Source organism: Miscanthus floridulus, chromosome 8 (genome assembly GCF_019320115.1).
Source record: "Miscanthus floridulus cultivar M001 chromosome 8, ASM1932011v1, whole genome shotgun sequence".
NCBI classification, from domain to species: domain Eukaryota; kingdom Viridiplantae; phylum Streptophyta; class Magnoliopsida; order Poales; family Poaceae; genus Miscanthus; species Miscanthus floridulus.
The window spans coordinates 7,583,164-7,602,491 of NC_089587.1; the positions used below are offsets into that span (position 1 = coordinate 7,583,164).

Below are 19,328 nucleotides of genomic sequence, written 5' to 3' on the forward strand. Positions count from 1 at the left end.
AAAAGTTCTAGTGACTCTGAATCAAAGCAATTTTACTGCATTACATCAACACTAAGGTAATCAATTGGTGTGCAATCACCCAGACCTGTACTACGCATCAAGTTTCATAAATCATAATGCAGCTCCAACAACACCTTTTACAAGTTTCAACAGCTGGAACTGGCAAGAATGGCAAAGATATGCAGGCTACTTCAGCCTAACTAACTGTTGAGTTTCTGTCACACTCCAGTTTCGCTGGATTTTGTGTATGCTGTCGAATGAAAGAGGCTACTTCAGCCCAGTTCTTATAAGCTAACGAATCCCAAGCCCCAGTTCGATGAACTGCATGCCATCTACTTGCACTGCAGTTGCCTCTGCAACGGCTTGGAGCTCCATGTGAGCTCCTGCACGGCGGCCGGGAAGATGACCGTGGGCTTCCTCCTGCTCTCCTCCAGGTAGGGGAAGTCCTCGGTGAAGTGCAGGCCGCGGCTCTCGCGCCTGGCCAACGCGCTCTTGACGACGAGCTTGGCGCAGCTGAAGAGGTTGCGCATCTCGCAGGCCTCGATGCCCACCATGGTCGGCTTCCACCCCCGCCGGAACAAAAACTCCTCCCACTCCGACTCCAGGTCACCGATCTTCCACTCGGCCTGCTTCAGCCGCCCCGTCGACCGCACGATGCCGACGTACTCCCACATCACCGACTGCAGCTCCGTCCTGGCCTGCCTCGTCCGCTCCACGATGTCCGCCAGCGCGCCATCACCCAGCGACGACCACGGCAGCGTTGGCCGCGCCCACCTCGCCGCCAGGGAAGCGTCACCGTCGGCGTCCAACATGTGGTCGATGGACGGCTGCACCGCCCTCCTGGCAAACACCAGCGCCTCCAGCAGCGAGTTGCTCGCCAGCCGGTTCGCGCCGTGCAGCCCCGTGCACGCGACCTCGCCGGCGACGTACAGGCCCTTCACGTTGGTCTCCCCCTGGAGCCCGGCCCGGACGCCGCCGCACATGTAGTGCGCCGCCGGGACCACCGGGATGGGCTGCCGGGTGATGTCCAGGCCATACCGCAGGCACTCGGCGGCGATGTTTGGGAAATGAGCAAGAACCTTCTCTCTCGGTTTGTGGCTGATGTCCAGGAGGACGTAGTTCTCGCCTCGTTTCTTCAGCTGGTCATCTATGCTCCTCGCAACCACGTCTCTCGGCGCCAACTCGGCGCGATCATCGTACATCGGCATGAATCTCTCCATGGACTGATTGTAAAGAATTCCTCCGTCTCCTCTGACCGCTTCCGTTATGAGGAATGCATTCTCTCTTCTTGTCTTTGGCTTGATTGGCAGGCCCTCATCTGAAAGTGCGGTTGGATGGAACTGCACAAACCTGACAATGCAAAGTAGACATTTTTAGTCATGGTATGGACACTAGTGATATAATAAAAAAAAGGGCGTACCCAGTGCAGAGAGCTCCCGCTCTGTGCGGGGTATGGGGAAGGGTGTCAGTGGCATAGAAGAAAAACTGAATTAGGAACAATTTAAGGGGTACAGATTCACAAGGTACCTACTGCTACAAACAAACAAAATCTTGTTGTATAAATTTCAACTAGAGAATAATAGGGATGGCTACAAATTTTAACATATTTTTTATTGAGATCAAAAGGGGTGAGGATATCTCAGGGCAACAGAAACTCACTCCATATTGGATATTACAGCCTGAGCACGATGAGACATCGCAATTCCATCCCCAGTAGCTACCTGAAACATCGAATTTCAAGGAATCAGTTCACCTACTAATAATTGTACTATTGGAAAAGCATGCTGGCTTAGCAGAATAGATAACAGAAAGATAATGACAGACGATGGCTTAAATAAAAGATATTAAAGAGTGCAGTATCCTGAAAAATACCAGTGGATTGGTGGTTGTGGGATATATATGGCCAACTCCTCCTGATGCAAGCAATGTCACTTTCGAGATGAAACGGACTACCTGGATGACATAAGAACAGTTTTTGACAAGAGTGGTGCTAAAAATTTATTACTGAAATGACAAATGACACGAGGAAATGAGGCACACTTGTAATAATGTAAGAAAACTAAAAGATATACCTTCTGAGTTTCAATGTCTATCGAATCCACTCCATAGCAATAGATTTCACCATTTTTCTGCAACAGAACAGTTAATATTACTCATCATGTGTGTAAAAACACTTTAAGTGGAAATTTACAATTGGAGGAGCAAATTATGCATGTCATAGCACAGCACATAATTCCACCTATAGAACATAATTGTAATTGGCTTTGTTTCCATAAAAAGTACATGTAAAAAGGTCATGAAAGTTTAATTCAGCAAAGACATTGAAAGTTGGGAAATTGAGCAAAAACAAGGACAATGTGTCAAATTTGAGTGTAAATCTGAGAACAGAAGTGGGGAAATCAAATGGAAGAGGCAAATTGCAACTAATCACCACCGAGTACGACATTTTAAGGTTGCGTTTAAGAGGTCAGTATCGACAAACATGTGGATCGAAAGGCTACGATAGCAGGCCATTAAGATCCGATCTCTTGGCCTTGTCGCTTCCTGCACTGTTTCCTGAAAAGTGAGCACTTCAACAACCATGTTCTGAAACCTTTTTTATACTCTAGACTGCTTTAAGCCTAGGACCATTAACTATAAGCAAGTTCCACTATTCTGGTTGTTTCTAAAAAGTTCTGTTATTTTGTTCTTCTGTAAAGTCAGATGACAAAAGGAAATCATTAATCTGGCCAATCACCAGTTCGCAAAAAGTTTTCGTGTAGTCCAAGGCTAGTTGCCATGTACCAATATATATGTTGATGAAGGAAATCAGGAAAACAACATGCACACAACTATATAGAAGGCAGCAACCAAAAGTAACAGAAGGAAAAAAAAACATGCGAGAACACACCCAATGGAAGTATTATCCGCCAAATAAACTAGAGATCAATGACTGGCATAAGAAGAGTATATACCAACCTGGCATGTCAATAGATCAATGGCAAAGTGATGACCAAACAAAGATATGTTATCATAATTGTCAACTGCTTGAAGTAGTGCTCTTTCAATCTCTCTTCCAGTCATATCAGCAGAATGGACAATTCTGTTGTGAGAATGTCCACCTTCCCTTGCAAGATGCAGCCTACCGTCTTCACCATGATCGAATGAGGCACCCATGGCAATTAGTTCCTTGACACGCTCTGGACCTTCTGTGCAAACTACCTGAAAAACAGCACAAAGGTTATTTATTAGCTAACAAATATGAATTAACAACTGTACAAATGCAGGGAAGAATCTGTTCACAAGCGATGATTTGCTGTAAAATGTGTCTATATAACATTGAGGCAATTGAAAAACTACTGTGAGGATGGTGGATTATAACACTTACCCTGACGGTCTCTTCGTCACACAGATAAGCCCCTGCAACAATGGTGTCTTCCATGTGACTTTCTACAGAATCCGAGGGGCATAGAACGGCGCTAACACCACCTTGTGCATAGTTTGTGTTGCTCTCATAAGGCTCTGCCTTGGTGATAATAGCAACAGAGCCGTGCTTTGAAACTTCCAGGGCATACCTTAGGCCAGCAACACCGCTGCCAATAACCACAAAATCGAAGAATTTTGTGGTATCATCTTGCAGGCAGGAAAGAGTAGAAGCTCTGATGGCGCTGATTCTGTGTCTCACATAATGTTGGGAGACAGTAGCAGATTTTGCGCCCATGAAACGAGGCACGCTACCTAGTCTGTTTAAGCAGAATTAACACACTGTCATCAGACTAAACAATGCAACAGTGATACCACAGGAAGGAGCTGTCACATGAGAGCCGCAAATTGCAATTACTAACTCGATTAACTGAAAACGCTTTACAAGTTTGGTCCTTATTTTAGCTAAATTCGGTCAGCTTGGAATTCCTATACGGCTTCTTTTCCAAAAGTAGTAAAGAATAAATGTGGAGAACAACTTTAAGCGATGAAAATCAATGCCCGGAAGTTGAACAACTTGATTAAGAATGATATATAGAACTTCAAAATGGAAAAAAAAAAAGTCAGGCTATTAAACTACAATAAGCAGTTGGGATCCTTTTAGGGGAAAAAACAAAACATTTGGACACTGAAGAACAATTGACAGTAGCAACTTCACCTGGAGATATCAAGCTGGGAGCATCTTCTGAAAGAGAGAAAAGGCAGTCCCGAAGCTTGCATGTGCCCTTTGTCCACATGCATCGCCCCTGCGCAATGGAGGCTCACAAAGCCGTTCGTCAGGTTCGCCATCGCGGCCTACTTTGGCCTGCAAAAACAACGAGACCAGAGCGCCGGGATTGATCAAGAACCTCGGATTTCACGGAGCGGAGGCAGCGAAAGCAAGAATAATCCCGAGGAACAAGGAGCAGCAGAAGCGAGAATTCCGAGGAAACAACGAGGCAACGGTTCTGGAATCGTTCCCGGGCGGCAAGAAAGGAGATCTAATCATCCCCGGCGACGACAAAAATAGTAATATCGAGAGATCGGATCAGACAATTTTTAACTAAGAACAGAGAAGCCGCATGGAGGAGTGGAGAGGACTGAACTTTCACCTGTCTCTGTGCAAGAGACGCTAGCTCCAATGGCAAGGACACGGCGAGGAGAAGAAGGCCCGGGAATTCCAGAAGCAGCGCTGGAAGTCACGGCCTTTGGGGCTCCGAAAAGAGCGAGCGGCGGGGCGATGGAGCGGCTCGGGCGGGCAGCGGTTTGTTGCGGAGGGACGGCGGCGAGAGAAGCCACGGGAGAAAAAGGGAGGGAGGGAGAGGAGGGTGGAGCCAACCAAAGAAAGGCAGCGCAGCGAGCGTGGACGAGAGATAGTTGATGGCGCTTCTGCTTGGCTCAGAAAGGAAACAAAAAAGACTAGGCGAGGAAAATTCCTGGCACCCCGAGGCGCCACATCGGCGGCGACAACCAATGACGCCGCCGCCGCCACCTCGGTTCGCGCAGTCGTGTGGGCGTGGTGCCAATGCCATCCCCCCTTCTCTTTTCTCGCATGGACGGGACCGGGAGGTTCACCGGATCTTGGGCGTCGTCGCCGTGGCGTGGGCCCCCGCTCGTGCTCGCTTTTAGCATTCTGGGGACGGCGTACCTAGGCGACGGGGCCCAGCGAATCACGGCAGCCGGTGTGGGTCAGCCGCCGTCGTGGGGGTTGTGGCGGCGGATTGCTACGCTGACTTTTGGTCCATATTTTTTCGAGGGTTCGAGGCCAAGACGGATTCGGAATTCCAAATTTCAACCAGACAGATCACTCTAGGCACCTCAGCCTTTTGCAAAAAGAAAAAAAAAGAAAGAAAGAAAAAGAAAAAAGAAACCCACTTGGTTTGCTGAAACTTTCTCAGATACATCAAATCAAATAAGAGTACATGTTGATGTTTATAAGATATCTAGCTAAATAGGCTTGCCAGTCTATTTTCGTCTATATAATTTTGTTTGTCAAGATCGATCGTATGCTAGAACTTATATATTGTTATTCAATAGCTTTATGCCCCGTTCGGCTTGCTGAAACTTGGCTGAAAGTGGCTGAAAAACACTGTTCTAGTTGAAATGTTGTGAGAGAAAAATATTGTTCCGGCTGAAAAAAAGAGAAGCCGAACAAGCCGAATATAAGGTAAGCCGAACGGGGCCTTAGAATACTTACGCCGTGTTTGTTTGAGCTTTTGGTCACTTTTAGACTACTAGCTTTTGGTGTTTCCAAATTCTATAAAGTTAGTCAACCCGTTAAAAAGTTTGTCTCAATTTAAATTAAGAATTGTAATTTTTTTGAATGAGGAAGTGCTTACTACGAAGTACTGTACTCTAGAAGAAAAGAGAAATTCATGACCTCAGCTCTGTTTTATTCATTAGCACTAAAATTAATAGGTAGAGAGGCTGTTCGGCTGGGCTAAAAAAAAGAAAAATACTGTTCCGATTGGTTTGATGTGAGAGAAAAAACTGTTATAACTGGAATGTACTGTTCATGTGAACAGTGACAGCGTGAGTGGGCTGGCCAGCCCGCAGCCAGCCGAACACCCTCAGAATTAGTATAAGTGGATTCAAATAGAACTGCTAATTATTAGTCAGGGCTACTGACTATTAGTTTGGCTAGTACATTTGGAGTTGCTATGTGTTAATAGTTTATATGTACTTTTAACCTGCGATCCAACCACACCTATTAGCTGGTGGATCAAGTTGCCCATGTTAAAACCCAACTAGCTAGAAAACCAGCTATTAGCTAATTTCCTCGTTTAAACAGTAGACATGGTGTGTGTATAGGTATGTAATAATACAAATAATGTATCTAAAAATGATATAAAATGACTTACAATTTAGAAACGAAGGGAGTATTAGTTCACTGCTTTCTAATCTATCTAATGCTATAATGGACCCAAACAACCCCTTCGTGAGCATGAATGAGTCCTTCGTCAGCAACGACCAACCCCTCGTCTGGCACTGGTACAGTGCACATAGGAGCAGCGAGAAGGCGGCATGGCATGGCACGAGACGCGTGAGTCGTGACACGACGGCGCCAGGCCACTAGCCCAAGTTCCCAAGGACCTCCCCTCCTGTCGTGACTCCGTTTTTTTTTAGATCTCCTGTCCTCCTGATTCCTGAGTCCCTGACTCGGAGCGAGGAAGCGAAACTTGCATGGGCCTCTGTCTTCCCGGCTTGCCGTATTTCCGGCCCAGCCGATCAATGGATGATGAGAGGCCGTGGGCCTGCCAACAAGGAGAAAAGATTGCGTATAATATGTAGGATGTGTAAAAAAGAAGTGTATATCGAGCCTTTAACAGTATGTACAGAGTATAAGACTATGGAACACGAACAAGATAAAATCGAACGACGTCCGTCGACAAATACCACAACGAAAAGATGTCTACGAGCAAATTTGCTCTTAATAAAATGATGATTTTATTCTCACCATCACGATTTTGCGCGCGGAGTGTCACACATGACACACACGTGAAGCCTGGGACCGGAAAATACACGCGGAGCCGCAGTGCCGGACAACCGAAAGGAAGCCGTTGACATGCAGCATGCAGAGCAGGCGAGTGCCTTGCCCTGTTGGAGAGCCTTGCCTTGGACACGCGAAAAACCAATCCCACAACTATGTGTTGCGGCACCTACTATCTCCACCCTCCATCGCCTGGCACCTACTATCTCCTCGTCTGCCACCTGCCCCCCCTTGTTGACCGCCCCTTTCCCATTTTCTCGCTCAATTTATGTCATCTCGTCTTGTCACCGCAGACGACCTCTCTCCCTCTTTCTTTTTCTCGCCCGCTCTCTCTCTCCACACTTCCTGCTACTGGTGGCGGCGATACTTTCTTCTTCCTTTGGTCTCTCCTCTCTCCACACTTCCTGCTACTGGTGGCGGAAGAGGGAGCGGAGGTCGAGCGGATCTGAAACTTAGACAAAAAAAAAGTTTTGGTCAACAGAATCAGGAACTCGACAAATGCAAGGACCTGTCCCGGTAAAAATTGAGTAAAAGGCAACACCCGAGAGAGCAAAATATACTTCATTGAATAACAGCGATAGAGTACAAAACTAATCTGAAATCTTTGACAAAAAAGCTAAAATTATGTCTAGTAGACCTGCAGATAGATCCTCTCAACCAGTTAAACACTGAAGAAAGACGATCTGGCGTCGATGAGCGATGTGGAAAATAAAGCGGATTAACGACTGGAGGTTTGCGGTGGTTTCGATGAACAAGCTAATGGTGCGTTGGATGAACAAGTGGACTGACAAGTGGCTAGAAAATCAAAGAGATGAAGAGAGAAACGGAGAGCGAGAGTGCGAGAGAGAGAGCTACGGGAGAGACAGAAGAGAGAGCAGAGGAAGAAGAATGGGAAACAGATAAAGCAGAACTGAGAAGGAAAGGTAGAGAACGGAGAGAACTGAGAGAACGGAGCGGAGACGATTACTTATCGCGAGAAAATAAATTCAATCTCGTGCTCACGGATGCGAGAGCGTCGTTTGACCTGCACGAATCTTGATGAAGCCAGAGCTGTCCGATAACTTGAGTTGGTGCACATAGTTGGGGGAAATACCACTCGAGCTAGCTGCCGTCGCGCGTCAGCCACTACCTAGCTGCATGTGCCCACCCCCAAGACCTACTGCATCGGAGTCGGACCAACCCCAAGACCTGCTGCATCCAGCATTCTTCTTAATAAAACTGATGATCGAGGCCATCGCCGATCGCCGTCGGCATTAAACTAGTGTATCAGTGTTGGTTCTGCCAGTCAGCCAGGCTTTCTGAGCTCAACAATGCAAGCAACGAAAGATGAAGACGAGCTCCATCAGCATTCTTCAGCTCCGATCCCGGTCGTGTCCCCACTCCGTACCTAGCCTCCACTGCCGTCCTGGTTGTCTCACGCGGCGTTTCAGTCCCGAGTGGTATTTCCCCCAACTATGTGCACCAACTCAAGTTATCGGACAGCTCTGGCTTCATCAAGATTCGTGCAGGTCAAACGACGCTCTCGCATCCGTGAGCACGAGATTGAATTTATTTTCTCGCGATAAGTAATCGTCTCCGCTCCGTTCTCTCAGTTCTCTCCGTTCTCTACCTTTCCTTCTCAGTTCTGCTTTATCTGTTTCCCATTCTTCTTCCTCTGCTCTCTCTTCTGTCTCTCCCGTAGCTCTCTCTCTCGCACTTTCGCTCTCCGTTTCTCTCTTCATCTCTTTGATTTTCTAGCCACTTGTCAGTCCACTTGTTCATCCAACGCACCATTAGCTTGTTCATCGAAACCACCGCAAACCTCCAGTCGTTAATCCGCTTTATTTCAAATATAGCATCCCTAATATTATGCCTACTATACTAGTAAGTGCAAAAACAAAGTAACTGTGCTGACAAGCACAATTACTTTGTGGACAAAGCATCAAAATTGTGTGAAGGAATTTTACCTCAACACCAGTAAAAATGCTTTAAGCAAAAGGTCACACCAATTGTGCAGATCACATATGGTTACCAATTAACAGATCAAAGGGAACAAAAAAATAAGGTGGATCAATGTTCCCTAGAGCATTGCCTTTAATGGGAACTGAGAACTTCCATCAGGTTCCTTTAAAAAGGATTTCCAAGATATATTGTACCATATTTAGTACTTGAAACTATAAAACTGAGAACTACAACTATTGGAAAGCACTAGCCGTAATGCACAAGACTAGAACTATAAAACTGAATTTATCTGTATTGTTCCCAGGAAAAGCAGTGGCTTGAGCTGTTGAGCATTCAAAGAACTTTTTATTCACATCATCCGTGTGAACTAAATTATAAAATGAACAGACCTGGCACACATAAGACCCTTCGGAACTAATCTAAAACGAAGCACAAGTATGAACTAACAGCATTCCATTGTCTCCAACGTGGACATTGAAATAAAACAATAGACAAGATCTAAAAACTAATCCAAATCAATAGACCTATGAAATAAAAGCAGCATCCAGATCGAATAAATGCAGAAGATCTAAAACCTTGAACAAGGGAAAAAGATTGAATCGATGGAAAAAAATGGGGAAATCAAGGATAGAGTACCTGTATAGATCCAGAACACAGATAGGACAGTGGTTGTTGCTGTGGCTGGCATCACACGACCGACGCGGAGGAGACATCGAGCTTCTTGAGCGGGTTCGAGGAGACGGGAGAGAGGAGAGACCAAAGGAAGAAGAAAGTATCGCCGCCACCAGTAGCAGGAAGTGTGGAGAGAGAGAGCGGGCGAGAAAAAGAAAGAGGGAGAGAGGTCGTCTGCGGTGACGAGACGAGATGACATAAATTGAGCGAGAAAATGGGAAAGAGGCGGTCAACAAGGGGGGCAGGTGGCAGACGAGGAGATAGTAGGTGCCAGGCGATGGAGGGTGGAGATAGTAGGTGCCACAACACATAGTTGTGGGATTGGTTTGGACACGAAGAAGCAAGTGCCTTGGACACGAAGAAGCAAGACCCGAGGAAATGGGTGGACCCCACGTGGTCATACAGACATACACATACAACACCCACCATCGCCCAGCGGAAATGGGCGGAACATTGCGCACGCACGGGAGAGGGCCTTTCCGCGTTCCCACTCGTACACGCACATGCGCTTCCGTTCATTTCCTGGCTGCTTCTCCTTGCCGTCCAAGCAACCGTCCCCGTCCCCGTCCGGCCGTTCTCGGACGGATCTCACCGTGTCCACGTCGCCGTCGAATCTTCTCTTCTTCTTCTCCCTTCCCCACGCACACTGCTGTACGCCACACCACCACGAAATCTACCACCGGCTCATGAGCTGCGGGCGGCTAGCTGCTTTCCGTTCCGTTTTTTCTTGGGGCCCACTCCCCCTCCCCCTCCCCCGCGTCATCCGATCCGTCGCCTCAGCCCCATTCGTCTCACGCGCATTCCCTCCCTTTATAAACGCCGCCGCCCAACCATCTTCTCCCACCGCCACCACCACCAGAGACCACCACCCCAGACGAGGAGTAGCTCCACCTCCACTTGCACCCATCGCACGCAGCCAGCCAGCAAGCAGCCTCACGCCCTTACGCCATGTCCGCAATGGCGGCGGCGCCACCTCCCCAAGCCCCGCGCCTCGACTCCGTGCTCAGCTTCAGCGACGCCCCGGCCTCGCCAGCCGAGGCCGAGTCCGCCACGCTCGCCTTCTCCGACGCCGGCAGCGGCAGCGACACCGAAGCCGAGGATGCCGACTTCGAGTTCGCCTTCGCGCCGCCGCTGTCGCCGCGCGCCGGCGCCTACCCCGCTCTCGCGCCGGCCGACGACCTCTTCGCGCACGGCCGCATCGTCGCGGCCTACCCGCTCTTCGACCGCCGCAACCTCCTCGCGGACCACGACGAGGCGGCGGCGTCGCCCGACAACCGGCCGCAGCAGCAGGCGTCGACGGCCCCGCCGTCGCCGGACACGTACTGCGCGTGGGCGCCGCGGTCCGCGCCGGGGTCCCCGTCGCGGGACCCCCCGGCCGCCGCGGCGGCGTTCCCCAAGTCATCCTCCACCGGGGAGGCCCGCCGCTTCTGGCGCCTGCGCGACCTCGTTTCCGGCGGCGGTGGCCGCTCCCACAGCGACGGCAAGGAGAAGTTCGTCTTCCTGCAACCCAGTTCCAAACCCACCGCCGCAGCAGCGCCGTTGAAGCCGTCCGTCCAGAAGCAGGGCAAGAAGCAGAAGGGCGGCAAGGCGGCAGGTGCCACCGAGATGGACATGGCCACCGCGCACAGGCTCTTCTACGGCAAGCCCGGCGCCGCCGCCGCGCTCGCCGGCGACAGGACAAGGCAGCAGCAGTCGTACCTCCCCTACCGCCCCGGCATCGTCGGCTTCTTCGCCACCGCGCACGCGCTCGGCCGCTCGCACCACCCCTACTAGCTTACCTTAGCGTAGCTGCCCGCCGCCGGCGATCACCACCAAGCTGATCTCCGAAGAAAAAAAGATTCTTTCGCTCATAGTAAATACCTAGCAGCTATGGTTAATTCCATTTCCATCCAATTTGTTCATCAACCGTTCTTTCGCCGTGCATTCCGATCTTGTGAATACAAAAAAAGAATTGCGCGCCATTGTTGACTCTGAATACGTCGTATACAATACATTTCGTCATCATCGATGTGATTTATTATTAGTTCCGCGACCGTGTTGGTTAGCGAAAGCGACCTGCTTCGTCTTGGATAAGCAACTGTTCATCGATCGTTCTGCGATTGATTGGTCATCGTCGGCCGAGTCAAACTCAGACGCTGGCTGCTTGGAGCAGCTGAATCGTCGCCGCTTGCATCGCATCAGGAGGAGAAGCTTCTCCTCTTATGCTGAGTACGCACGCACGTAGCAGCCTGTTTCAGTTTCAGACATGTGCGTTCTTTGTGCATTGACTGGAGTTGTTGTGGACGAATATCAGGTGTTCAAAAAAGTGTTCTCTGTTCTCTAGCGAAATTCACTTCCAATTCGTTGTTCAAAAAAGTGTTTTCATATTGTAAACCGCGTTTCTGAGTAAGAGCTGTTTTGCGACATACTAGTACTAGAGTACTAATGAATGGAATTTCTTCGCTGAAAAAACCCACCTTTGTTTCACCAACAGTTAGTTGAGTTCGAATATTCGAAGCAGGGCAAGAGTGTGATTAAAGATGATCTAATCCAACAAACGAGACGCTCCTCGTCATAAAAAAAGAAAGAGAAAGAAAAAATTGTAGAACAAGCTAAAGGTTGGAATTGGAACCATTCCTGATCCAGCCGTCTTCTAGAACGTTGACCTTACTAATCTGCAAGTAGATTAGGTTCAGAGTTGAACGGTTATATAAAGCGGGTATTGATTTTATTCCCTTTCTTTTTGATTTGACGAGGTGAACCGCTAAAGCTATGATGATTAGTGCTGCAAATCTAGAATGGCCTTGCATTGCAGCAGCCTGTAGGAGGATACGGTCAACGCTGTTAGCTAGGCGGGCTAAGCAGCGAAAAGAACCACTGGGCCAGGCTTTTCGGAAGGCCCACGGCTCGCATTCCTACTTGCTTTGACATCGGCCCGGCCCAGACCAGTCCCAATCCCACACCCTCCTCGTATTTATAACTCGGCCGTGGCCGCGCCTTCTTCTCAGCGCTCACCTGGCTCGCTAGGGTTTAAGCCTCGCGCCGCCGCCGCCACCGCCACCGCCACCTACTCGAGCCCTCGCGCTCGCCCTAGGCCTCCTAGCCCTTCGCTGCGCGGTGACTCCTCCCATCCGCCTCGCGCTGGTCGCGATCTAATCGCCTCGGTCGTCCGGCGGTGGTCTTCCGGCCTTGCGTGCCGTGGGTCATGAATCCGGTTTGTTGTGAATTTGATTGCAGCGTGCTGGATAGATAGAACTAGAATGCCTGCGGGTCTGGGTTTCGTTTTTATTCATCAGAGCCATGTTACGATATATGCTAGTAGTGGTAGCTGTGATGAGCACTGCTTTCTTCTGACACCTCTTGTATGAGCAGGGATTATGTTCCCTTCGTTGAGCAGATTCAGCAACTCTCTGAGCTCCTCCCTAGCTGTATTTTTCCTGAGCTAACTTGGCCCTTTGCTGCGTATGTTAGCATCTGATTAAGAATTCGTGAGATGGGTTCATATGGCTTTTTACTATTTTAGATTAGGCTTATTGTGCGGTGACGAGTTATTGCTTATTTCTGACACCTCTTGTATGAGAAGGGACTAGTCCCTTCCTTGAGCAGATTAACAACTCTCTGAGCTCGTCAATTTTAGCTTGCTATTGTTGATATGCCCTTCGTTGAGCAGAGCTCATCATGCACTCAAATAGTGATTTTGCATTCGTCGTTTTGTCTAGTGGTGCTTGTAAATGCATCTTTTGTGTCTAGTATCAGATGATGAAAACCCGAAACAATCTTAGGACACCTTCTGACACAGTGTGCTGTGAATGAGAAGGCAATTCTTTTCTGATGATGCTGAAATATGTTTGAAATCACGTCTGATGATGCTGAAATATGTTTGAAATCACGTCTTATTTTGGAAGATATGTAGCTGTCATAAGGTAGTTCAGCAATGTAGTCCCTGTGAGGATCTCAAGACCTACCGATAGGAAGTGCCGTTTGACACTGTAAACAGCAGCTGCTTCACTCAGCTGCAGGTGGTCCATCCTTAACCTTTGTGGTTTGGTCTGGCTGGAGCTCCCATCTGTATCTGTTTGTTTCAGCTGTGGTGTGTGATTTAAATCGGGTCTCTGAGGGATTCTACAGAACTGCCACTGTGTTTTATTTTGTTCGTTTGTATTCTGCTAGTCTAGATCTTGATGTCATTGCTGAAGTAGTTTGGGCCTGATGCCACGTCTCTGGTAGCTACGAGCTTTGACTTGAGATGCTATGATTAGGCCAATACAAAGTTGTTTCAACGTTTCACATGTTGATAGGAACCTGGGGACGGCTTCTCTATCTGTCCACAGAGCCGGTTTCTGTGATTACATTCATATCTTTATTATAATTATTGTTAATGCTTTGCTTTTAGTTTATTTTGTTTTGTCTACTTTATGCATATGGCAATGATGACAAAGATAAGGCTCGTTTCTCAACATTCGCAGTAGCCGCCTAAGAGCTTTCGCCCTGCCAGGCTTGAGAGCTTGTGCTGTTAAATCCTTCCTTGGATGTCTGAGCCATATCTGTTCTTGTCCAGCTCTTCAATCTTCAGTACATTCTGTATATTGTGTTGTTTTATTAGTTGTTGTGCATGCAAATGATGAAGAAGTCAAGGCTTGTTTCTCTACATTCGCAGTTGCCGCCTAAGAGCTTTCGCCTTGCCAGGCTTGAGAGCTAGTGCTGCTAATTCCTTCCTTGGATGTCTGATGCAATGCAATACTCTCATGTTTGGTTTTTTCCTACAGATGTTTCCTCCATTTGTTTGTTTATGTGACTTGATTTCTGAGCAGTGGTGTCCTATGATGACAAAATCATGGCTTGTTTCTCTACATTCGCAGTTGCTGCCCAAGAGCTTTCGCCCTGCCAGGCTTGAGAGCTAATGCTGCAAAATCCTTCCTTGGATGTCTGAGGACCACTGCTCTCAAGCCTGTTTCATTGAATAGTTCATTAAATCTTTTTCTTGCCGGTTCTATTGTTACTAAATGTGTCTTTTGCTATGTTTGTTAAATATCAGTCAGAATTTGCCAACTGTTTCTACTGCATCACCAATTTATTGCTTGTATAATAAAGCAAATAAAAACACGCATTGGGGCTGTTGTCATATTCTGTTTCGAATTACAGTTATGGTTTCAACCTGATTTTGAAGTCTGAGCTCATGCTTATTTATTTTTTATTAATATTCTATGAATTAAGTCCCAAGACTCCAATTCTGATTTGTACAAGTTTCAACAATTTGAAAGAAGTGTGATTCTTGATTCCATGGTCCACATCATGCCCTGCCGTTTTCTTACAAGCCTAAGCATGAGTTGGGGGACGACAAAAGCTGCAAAGACGGGTTATGTATTGCTTGATGGGTCTCTCTGAGAGTCTCAGTAGAACATTTCAGCTGTGCTCGGTATTTCTTAGTTTCTCAGTGGTAGATTATCCTTCGATCTGATTATGTAAAGAAACTGTAACTTTTCTGTATTGAGCATTACATGATCGAGCAGAGCATTCCTTTTCTATGTAAAGCAGAACATTTTGGCTTTTGTAGCTCAAAGTTTCATAGATGAATAAAAAAGAGTGCAGGTACAGAACTGCGGCTCGTCATTCTGCTCCATATGACGTAACTGCAATGTTTTGCATCCCGATTGGACTGCCTATTATAGTCTCTTGCTGCTTGTTCTGTTGCTGCAATTCCCTCTCTGCTTCAATCTTTCTGAATGCTGTGGAGCTTATCTTATTCCCAGTCGATTCCTCTGGTACCAGCTCTACCACCTCGATCTGCAAGATTTTAAACCATGAGATGTCCTGACTCTGGATTCCGATAATGTGTAGTTTTTTTTCCTAACCATTGTAACCAAACCTGTAACTGAGTGAGCCCTCTCTCTGCTCTCTTCCTGTTGACAGCGTGTCCTCCTGGCAGTGTCTCCTTGCTGCCCCCAAGATTTGCAGACAATCAACATCATCAGTTTAAAGATTTACGTACTAGAGCAGTGCTGCTGAACAAATATTCCTGTATCAGAAAAATGTAGGGCAAGAACATCCTAACCTGACAACGATGGCCTCAAGACCTTGGTCAACGATGGAGGGTCCGTAAGGGTCCACGATCAGCTCCACATGAACATCAAGGTCAGGCTTTATGGACTGCAAATAGAAAGTTAGTTGATTTGCACGAACCCTGTTTCTATTGTCATGGCAATTTGTTAAGTTGAACACAGCTGCATCATAGTACTATAGCATAAAGGCACCCTATGTGCATGAATCCTTTAACATGTCTTGTAAATATGGATGGAAGCAACTCAACCATTTCCGTATCCATATTTTATCACTGGGGAACGTAACAACTTTAGGGCACGTTTGGATCGCCATACTAAAAATCAATCCACCAATAGCATATGCCTTGTTTATTTGGCTGATAAGCCATGACTGAAAGTACTCTTGGCTGATTTGTTGTGAGAGAAAAATATTGTTCGTTGGCTTGAAAAAGTATGGCTTATAAGTTAAGCGAACAGGGTGATAATAAGAGGCTAAACATGGACAAATCATGGGTTATTTTTCTAATAGGCTCTAAGCACCAATTAGCCCCTATTAGCTCGTCCGTGATTAGTCCATGTTTAGTTCTGTTTGGCATCTATAACCAGAACTAACTCTAATGCTGGGCCAGCAGCACTGCAGCAGAGCAGTTCCTCTCGGCCCAGCGGGTAGTGGCGTTGGGCTTGGGCCCTCACTTAGTACATCTCCTAGGGAATTGTCACTGGAATGAACACTGGTTAGTTTTTTTTCCCACCACCTAAAAACAGGCAGGAAACACCATCACCTATTTTCTGTCCAGCTCCAGTTCATCACATCCCACTAATCCAAGTTACTGCCCTGTTTTCATTTTTTTTTCCGAAATACAGAAACTGGTAGAATAAATAAAAATTCCCACCCGTTACAACCCTACATGCAATTTTCTTCAATAAAATAAATCTACATGTCAAGATACACTAACAATAAATTGTTTGATTTCCAATACATGCAGGTTAAGGGTGCCCATTGATGTACATGTACATGGAGTTGCATCCAAGCCAACTGGTATAAGAAATGTTTACTGGCTCAGGGGGGATACCTTAATATAATCCTTGACATTTTGCATCCGCTTCTCGATTGGTTGTATCAGGTAGGCATACTGCAAGGAACAAAAGCAGCCAAAGCGAAAGATGCCATCAGACTCCTCTACTCATAATAAAAGTCTAGATTCTTCAACTGCATGACCACATATGCAGCTCACATGCATACTTTGAAGGGGAATATGCCGTTCAATTCAACCAGTGGTTAACCACCCAACCCCCTACCAAACTTGTGAGAGGTAGCCATCAAATTTGAAACCTGTCCATGTTCAATGAACTTGCATACAATTGTGAATCAGTAGAACTCCCCACCTGAAATACTGATCAGGCCATTATATTGATAATGACATGGTTCATACAATTGTGAATCAGTAGAACTCCCCACCTGAAATACTGATCAGGCCATTATATTGATAATGACATGGTTTTAGTGTTTGATATCGACCTATTCCTGTGGTGTCCTGTGGTGTCTCTCCGTCTCTGATTGCACTAGATTACTTGTCAGCCCACCATGCCCCACTGTGCTCATTGGCTGTTGTGCTATAGTTAGTAACACTTTTGCCCTCTATAATCTTGGAACGGCATACCCAAATAAAGTCCTCTAGTTTGGAACTACAAACTATGCTACTACTCCCTCCGTTCCAAATTGAAACTACAAACGACTTATAATTTGGAATAGAAGGAGTGTATATTTGGGATCATTTGAAGCATGCAGCTGGGTATGAGTTGATACGTCTCACGTCAGTCTTCTTCTTCTTCTTTTTTTTGCGACGAAAGTCAGGATTTAAAAAGCTGATGTTGCTGTGGCATCAGCTACAGCAGGAACACGATGGTCAGGGTTTTATTAGCGTAGAAGCAAGTGCGATCGCTGCCTTTGGAATTGGAGTAGAAGCGAGCTTTGTTTTACTAGTGAATGATGCATCGACCAATGATGACGAGAAAGCTGACCTGTTTGTTGGCGAGCATCGGGCCGTCGCAGACGCCGATCACAATCCTCTCCCTCGCCAGCTCCGCTGCTGCCTGTCACAACTCACAAACTAAAAAACCAAACTAAAAAAAGAGGAGACGAAGAAGTGTTCATTTCTTTTATAATAAACTAATAAACAAAACCAAACTAAAAAAAGAGGAGACGAAGAAGTGTTCTTCCATGGGGGCTCAAGCTCAACCACCGATCATCAGAAAGAAAGCAGGAATCAAAGGATCAACTGAGGTTTTAACACCTCGAAGTTGGAACTGACGCACACGCAGGCAGAAAGAGACGACGCCAAGGGTGAGGAGACCACAAACATGATTGGATTCCACAGAGCACACACAAGAACAGAAGCAGCATCCGTCCATTGGGTGGACGGCGAAAGTAACGCGAGAGGCAGGGCAGAGCAGAGGAGAGGAAGAAACATGTACAGGGCGAGAGTAGAGTCCTTGTTGCCCGCACCGTACCTTCAAGAAGAGATGGTGGCCCTGGTGCAGCCGGTCGAAGGTGCCCCCGATCACGACGGCCGCGTAGGCAGCCGGGGCCGGCCGTCTCCCCTCGGCCTCCTCCTTCCCGTCGCCGCCGCCGCCGACGGCTGCGGCGGCGGCGGCGGCGGCGTCAGCCACCGTGCCCACGGCCGGCCCTTTCTCTACTGCTCCTGATCCCTCCTCCATAGCCATGGCGTGCGCGCGTCTCCGAGTCGGCAGCGCGTGCGCCTAGCGAACATACAGGCGCGGGCGGGCAGCGGTTGGTTTTGGCTGGTTGGTCCTTAGATTGCAAGTTTTTTTTCGCTCTCTCTTCATCACAGCAAATCTTGGACACATATATGGAGTATTAAATATAGATAAAAAAAACTAATTACGCAGTTTGATTGTAAATTACGAGACGAATCTTTTAAGCCTAGTTAGACTAGGATTGGACAATAATTATCAAATACAAACGAAAGTACTACAATATTAACTACTGATTCCTAACCTCAGATTCCTAACCTCAAATCTAAACATGGCCTTGGTGAGTAGCGTCGCGGGTGCCGCGCCCCGGTTTTGAGGCTCCTCTGCTAGTCCTGTACTCCTGTTTGACTTTGGCACTGATAGGTGGGTCTGGTTTCCGACTCGTCGTCGGTAACAAAGGTCCGGTTCTACTCGTCGTCGGTAATAAAGGCACGGTGAAATCGACTCGTGGCTGCCAAAGTCACGGCGAAATCGACTGTAGACTAGCCTCGACCTCGCCGCTCGCCGCCAGACGACGCCAGCCCAAGAGGCTAGCGGTAGGCTGTTAGGTGGTGCTGCTGCTCCAGGCCAAAGAATGTGATTCTGGCACTAAAAAACCTGGCAGCGAGCAGAGATGGAATCTCATTCGCACATGAAACGGCAACCGTGTTCTCACGTTACGACATGGCAAAAGCTCAGAGATAATTAGCCATCGTTTAAATCCAGGGGCTAAAGTGTAATGTGTCACGTCAGGATGTTACATGAGAGTGTTTGGATAGTAATAATAAAATAAATTATAGAAGTTCTCAGTACTCTGTGAGACGAATTTATTAAATCTAATTAATTCGCTATCAGCACATGGTACTGTACCTTTAGTGTAGCACCACATTATCAAACCATGGACCAATTAAGTTTAAAAAATTCGTCTCGCAAATTAGTCGCAATCTATGTAATTAATTATTTTTTTATCTATATTTAATACTCCACGCATGTATCCAAACATTTGATTGGAA

At 47.2% G+C, this 19,328-nt stretch overlaps 3 protein-coding genes and 8 non-coding genes across 11 annotated transcripts; 9 read left to right on the plus strand and 2 right to left on the minus strand.

Moving 5' to 3' along the window:
* Positions 1-23: 23 nt before the first annotated feature.
* On the minus strand, positions 24-5,083 carry LOC136475611 (L-aspartate oxidase, chloroplastic). The gene is made up of 8 exons (XM_066473134.1): positions 4,554-5,083; positions 4,121-4,267; positions 3,368-3,722; positions 2,959-3,201; positions 2,073-2,129; positions 1,873-1,953; positions 1,660-1,721; positions 24-1,350 (listed from the first exon to the last, which is right to left on the minus strand). The coding sequence occupies exons 2-8, from the start codon at positions 4,249-4,251 to the stop codon at positions 333-335; spliced, it is 1,947 nt and encodes a 648-aa protein (XP_066329231.1). The 5' UTR covers positions 4,252-4,267; positions 4,554-5,083; the 3' UTR covers positions 24-332.
* Positions 5,084-10,392: 5,309 nt separating this feature from the next.
* On the plus strand, positions 10,393-11,505 carry LOC136471035 (uncharacterized). Its single transcript, XM_066468766.1, has one exon. The coding sequence runs from the start codon at positions 10,493-10,495 to the stop codon at positions 11,315-11,317; it is 825 nt and encodes a 274-aa protein (XP_066324863.1). The 5' UTR covers positions 10,393-10,492; the 3' UTR covers positions 11,318-11,505.
* Positions 11,506-12,849: 1,344 nt separating this feature from the next.
* LOC136478880 (small nucleolar RNA snoR1) lies at positions 12,850-12,940 on the plus strand. The gene has a single exon (XR_010764545.1). It is a non-coding gene; the product is annotated as a small nucleolar RNA snoR1 (small nucleolar RNA).
* Positions 12,941-13,059: 119 nt separating this feature from the next.
* Positions 13,060-13,148, plus strand: LOC136478881 (small nucleolar RNA snoR1). The gene has a single exon (XR_010764546.1). It is a non-coding gene; the product is annotated as a small nucleolar RNA snoR1 (small nucleolar RNA).
* A 123-nt stretch (positions 13,149-13,271) lies between these two features.
* On the plus strand, positions 13,272-13,362 carry LOC136478886 (small nucleolar RNA snoR31/Z110/Z27). Its single transcript, XR_010764551.1, has one exon. It is a non-coding gene; the product is annotated as a small nucleolar RNA snoR31/Z110/Z27 (small nucleolar RNA).
* A 100-nt stretch (positions 13,363-13,462) lies between these two features.
* Positions 13,463-13,644, plus strand: LOC136478869 (small nucleolar RNA Z112). The gene has a single exon (XR_010764537.1). It is a non-coding gene; the product is annotated as a small nucleolar RNA Z112 (small nucleolar RNA).
* Positions 13,645-13,726: 82 nt separating this feature from the next.
* Positions 13,727-13,877, plus strand: LOC136478907 (small nucleolar RNA snoR2/U65). Its single transcript, XR_010764565.1, has one exon. It is a non-coding gene; the product is annotated as a small nucleolar RNA snoR2/U65 (small nucleolar RNA).
* Positions 13,878-13,945: 68 nt separating this feature from the next.
* LOC136478939 (small nucleolar RNA SNORD14) lies at positions 13,946-14,064 on the plus strand. Its single transcript, XR_010764585.1, has one exon. It is a non-coding gene; the product is annotated as a small nucleolar RNA SNORD14 (small nucleolar RNA).
* Positions 14,065-14,136: 72 nt separating this feature from the next.
* On the plus strand, positions 14,137-14,255 carry LOC136478938 (small nucleolar RNA SNORD14). Its single transcript, XR_010764584.1, has one exon. It is a non-coding gene; the product is annotated as a small nucleolar RNA SNORD14 (small nucleolar RNA).
* An 83-nt stretch (positions 14,256-14,338) lies between these two features.
* Positions 14,339-14,457, plus strand: LOC136478940 (small nucleolar RNA SNORD14). Its single transcript, XR_010764586.1, has one exon. It is a non-coding gene; the product is annotated as a small nucleolar RNA SNORD14 (small nucleolar RNA).
* A 565-nt stretch (positions 14,458-15,022) lies between these two features.
* LOC136475618 (phosphopantetheine adenylyltransferase-like) lies at positions 15,023-18,353 on the minus strand. Its single transcript, XM_066473144.1, has 6 exons — positions 18,073-18,353; positions 17,584-17,655; positions 16,635-16,694; positions 15,576-15,670; positions 15,390-15,459; positions 15,023-15,307 (listed from the first exon to the last, which is right to left on the minus strand). Exons 1-6 carry the CDS (start codon positions 18,283-18,285, stop codon positions 15,131-15,133), a joined length of 687 nt encoding a protein of 228 aa, XP_066329241.1. The 5' UTR covers positions 18,286-18,353; the 3' UTR covers positions 15,023-15,130.
* Positions 18,354-19,328: the final 975 nt, after the last annotated feature.

What these genes read in the sequence shown, in the direction of transcription:
- LOC136475611 (XM_066473134.1), bottom strand. Translation starts at nt 4,251, where the DNA reads ATGGCGAACCTGACGAACGGCTTTGTGAGCCTCCATTGCGCAGGGGCG. An exon ending in TCCCAGCTTGATATCTCCAG is followed by an intron (nt 3,723 to 4,120) that starts GTGAAGTTGCTA and finishes CTGCTTAAACAG; the next exon opens with ACTAGGTAGCGTGCCTCGTT. An exon ending in TAGACATTGAAACTCAGAAG is followed by an intron (nt 1,954 to 2,072) that starts GTATATCTTTTA and finishes TATGTCATCCAG; the next exon opens with GTAGTCCGTTTCATCTCGAA.
- LOC136471035 (XM_066468766.1), top strand. Translation starts at nt 10,493, where the DNA reads ATGTCCGCAATGGCGGCGGCGCCACCTCCCCAAGCCCCGCGCCTCGAC.
- LOC136475618 (XM_066473144.1), bottom strand. Translation starts at nt 18,285, where the DNA reads ATGGCTATGGAGGAGGGATCAGGAGCAGTAGAGAAAGGGCCGGCCGTG. An exon ending in CGATGCTCGCCAACAAACAG is followed by an intron (nt 16,695 to 17,583) that starts GTCAGCTTTCTC and finishes TGTTCCTTGCAG; the next exon opens with TATGCCTACCTGATACAACC. An exon ending in GAGGGCTCACTCAGTTACAG is followed by an intron (nt 15,308 to 15,389) that starts GTTTGGTTACAA and finishes AAAATCTTGCAG; the next exon opens with ATCGAGGTGGTAGAGCTGGT.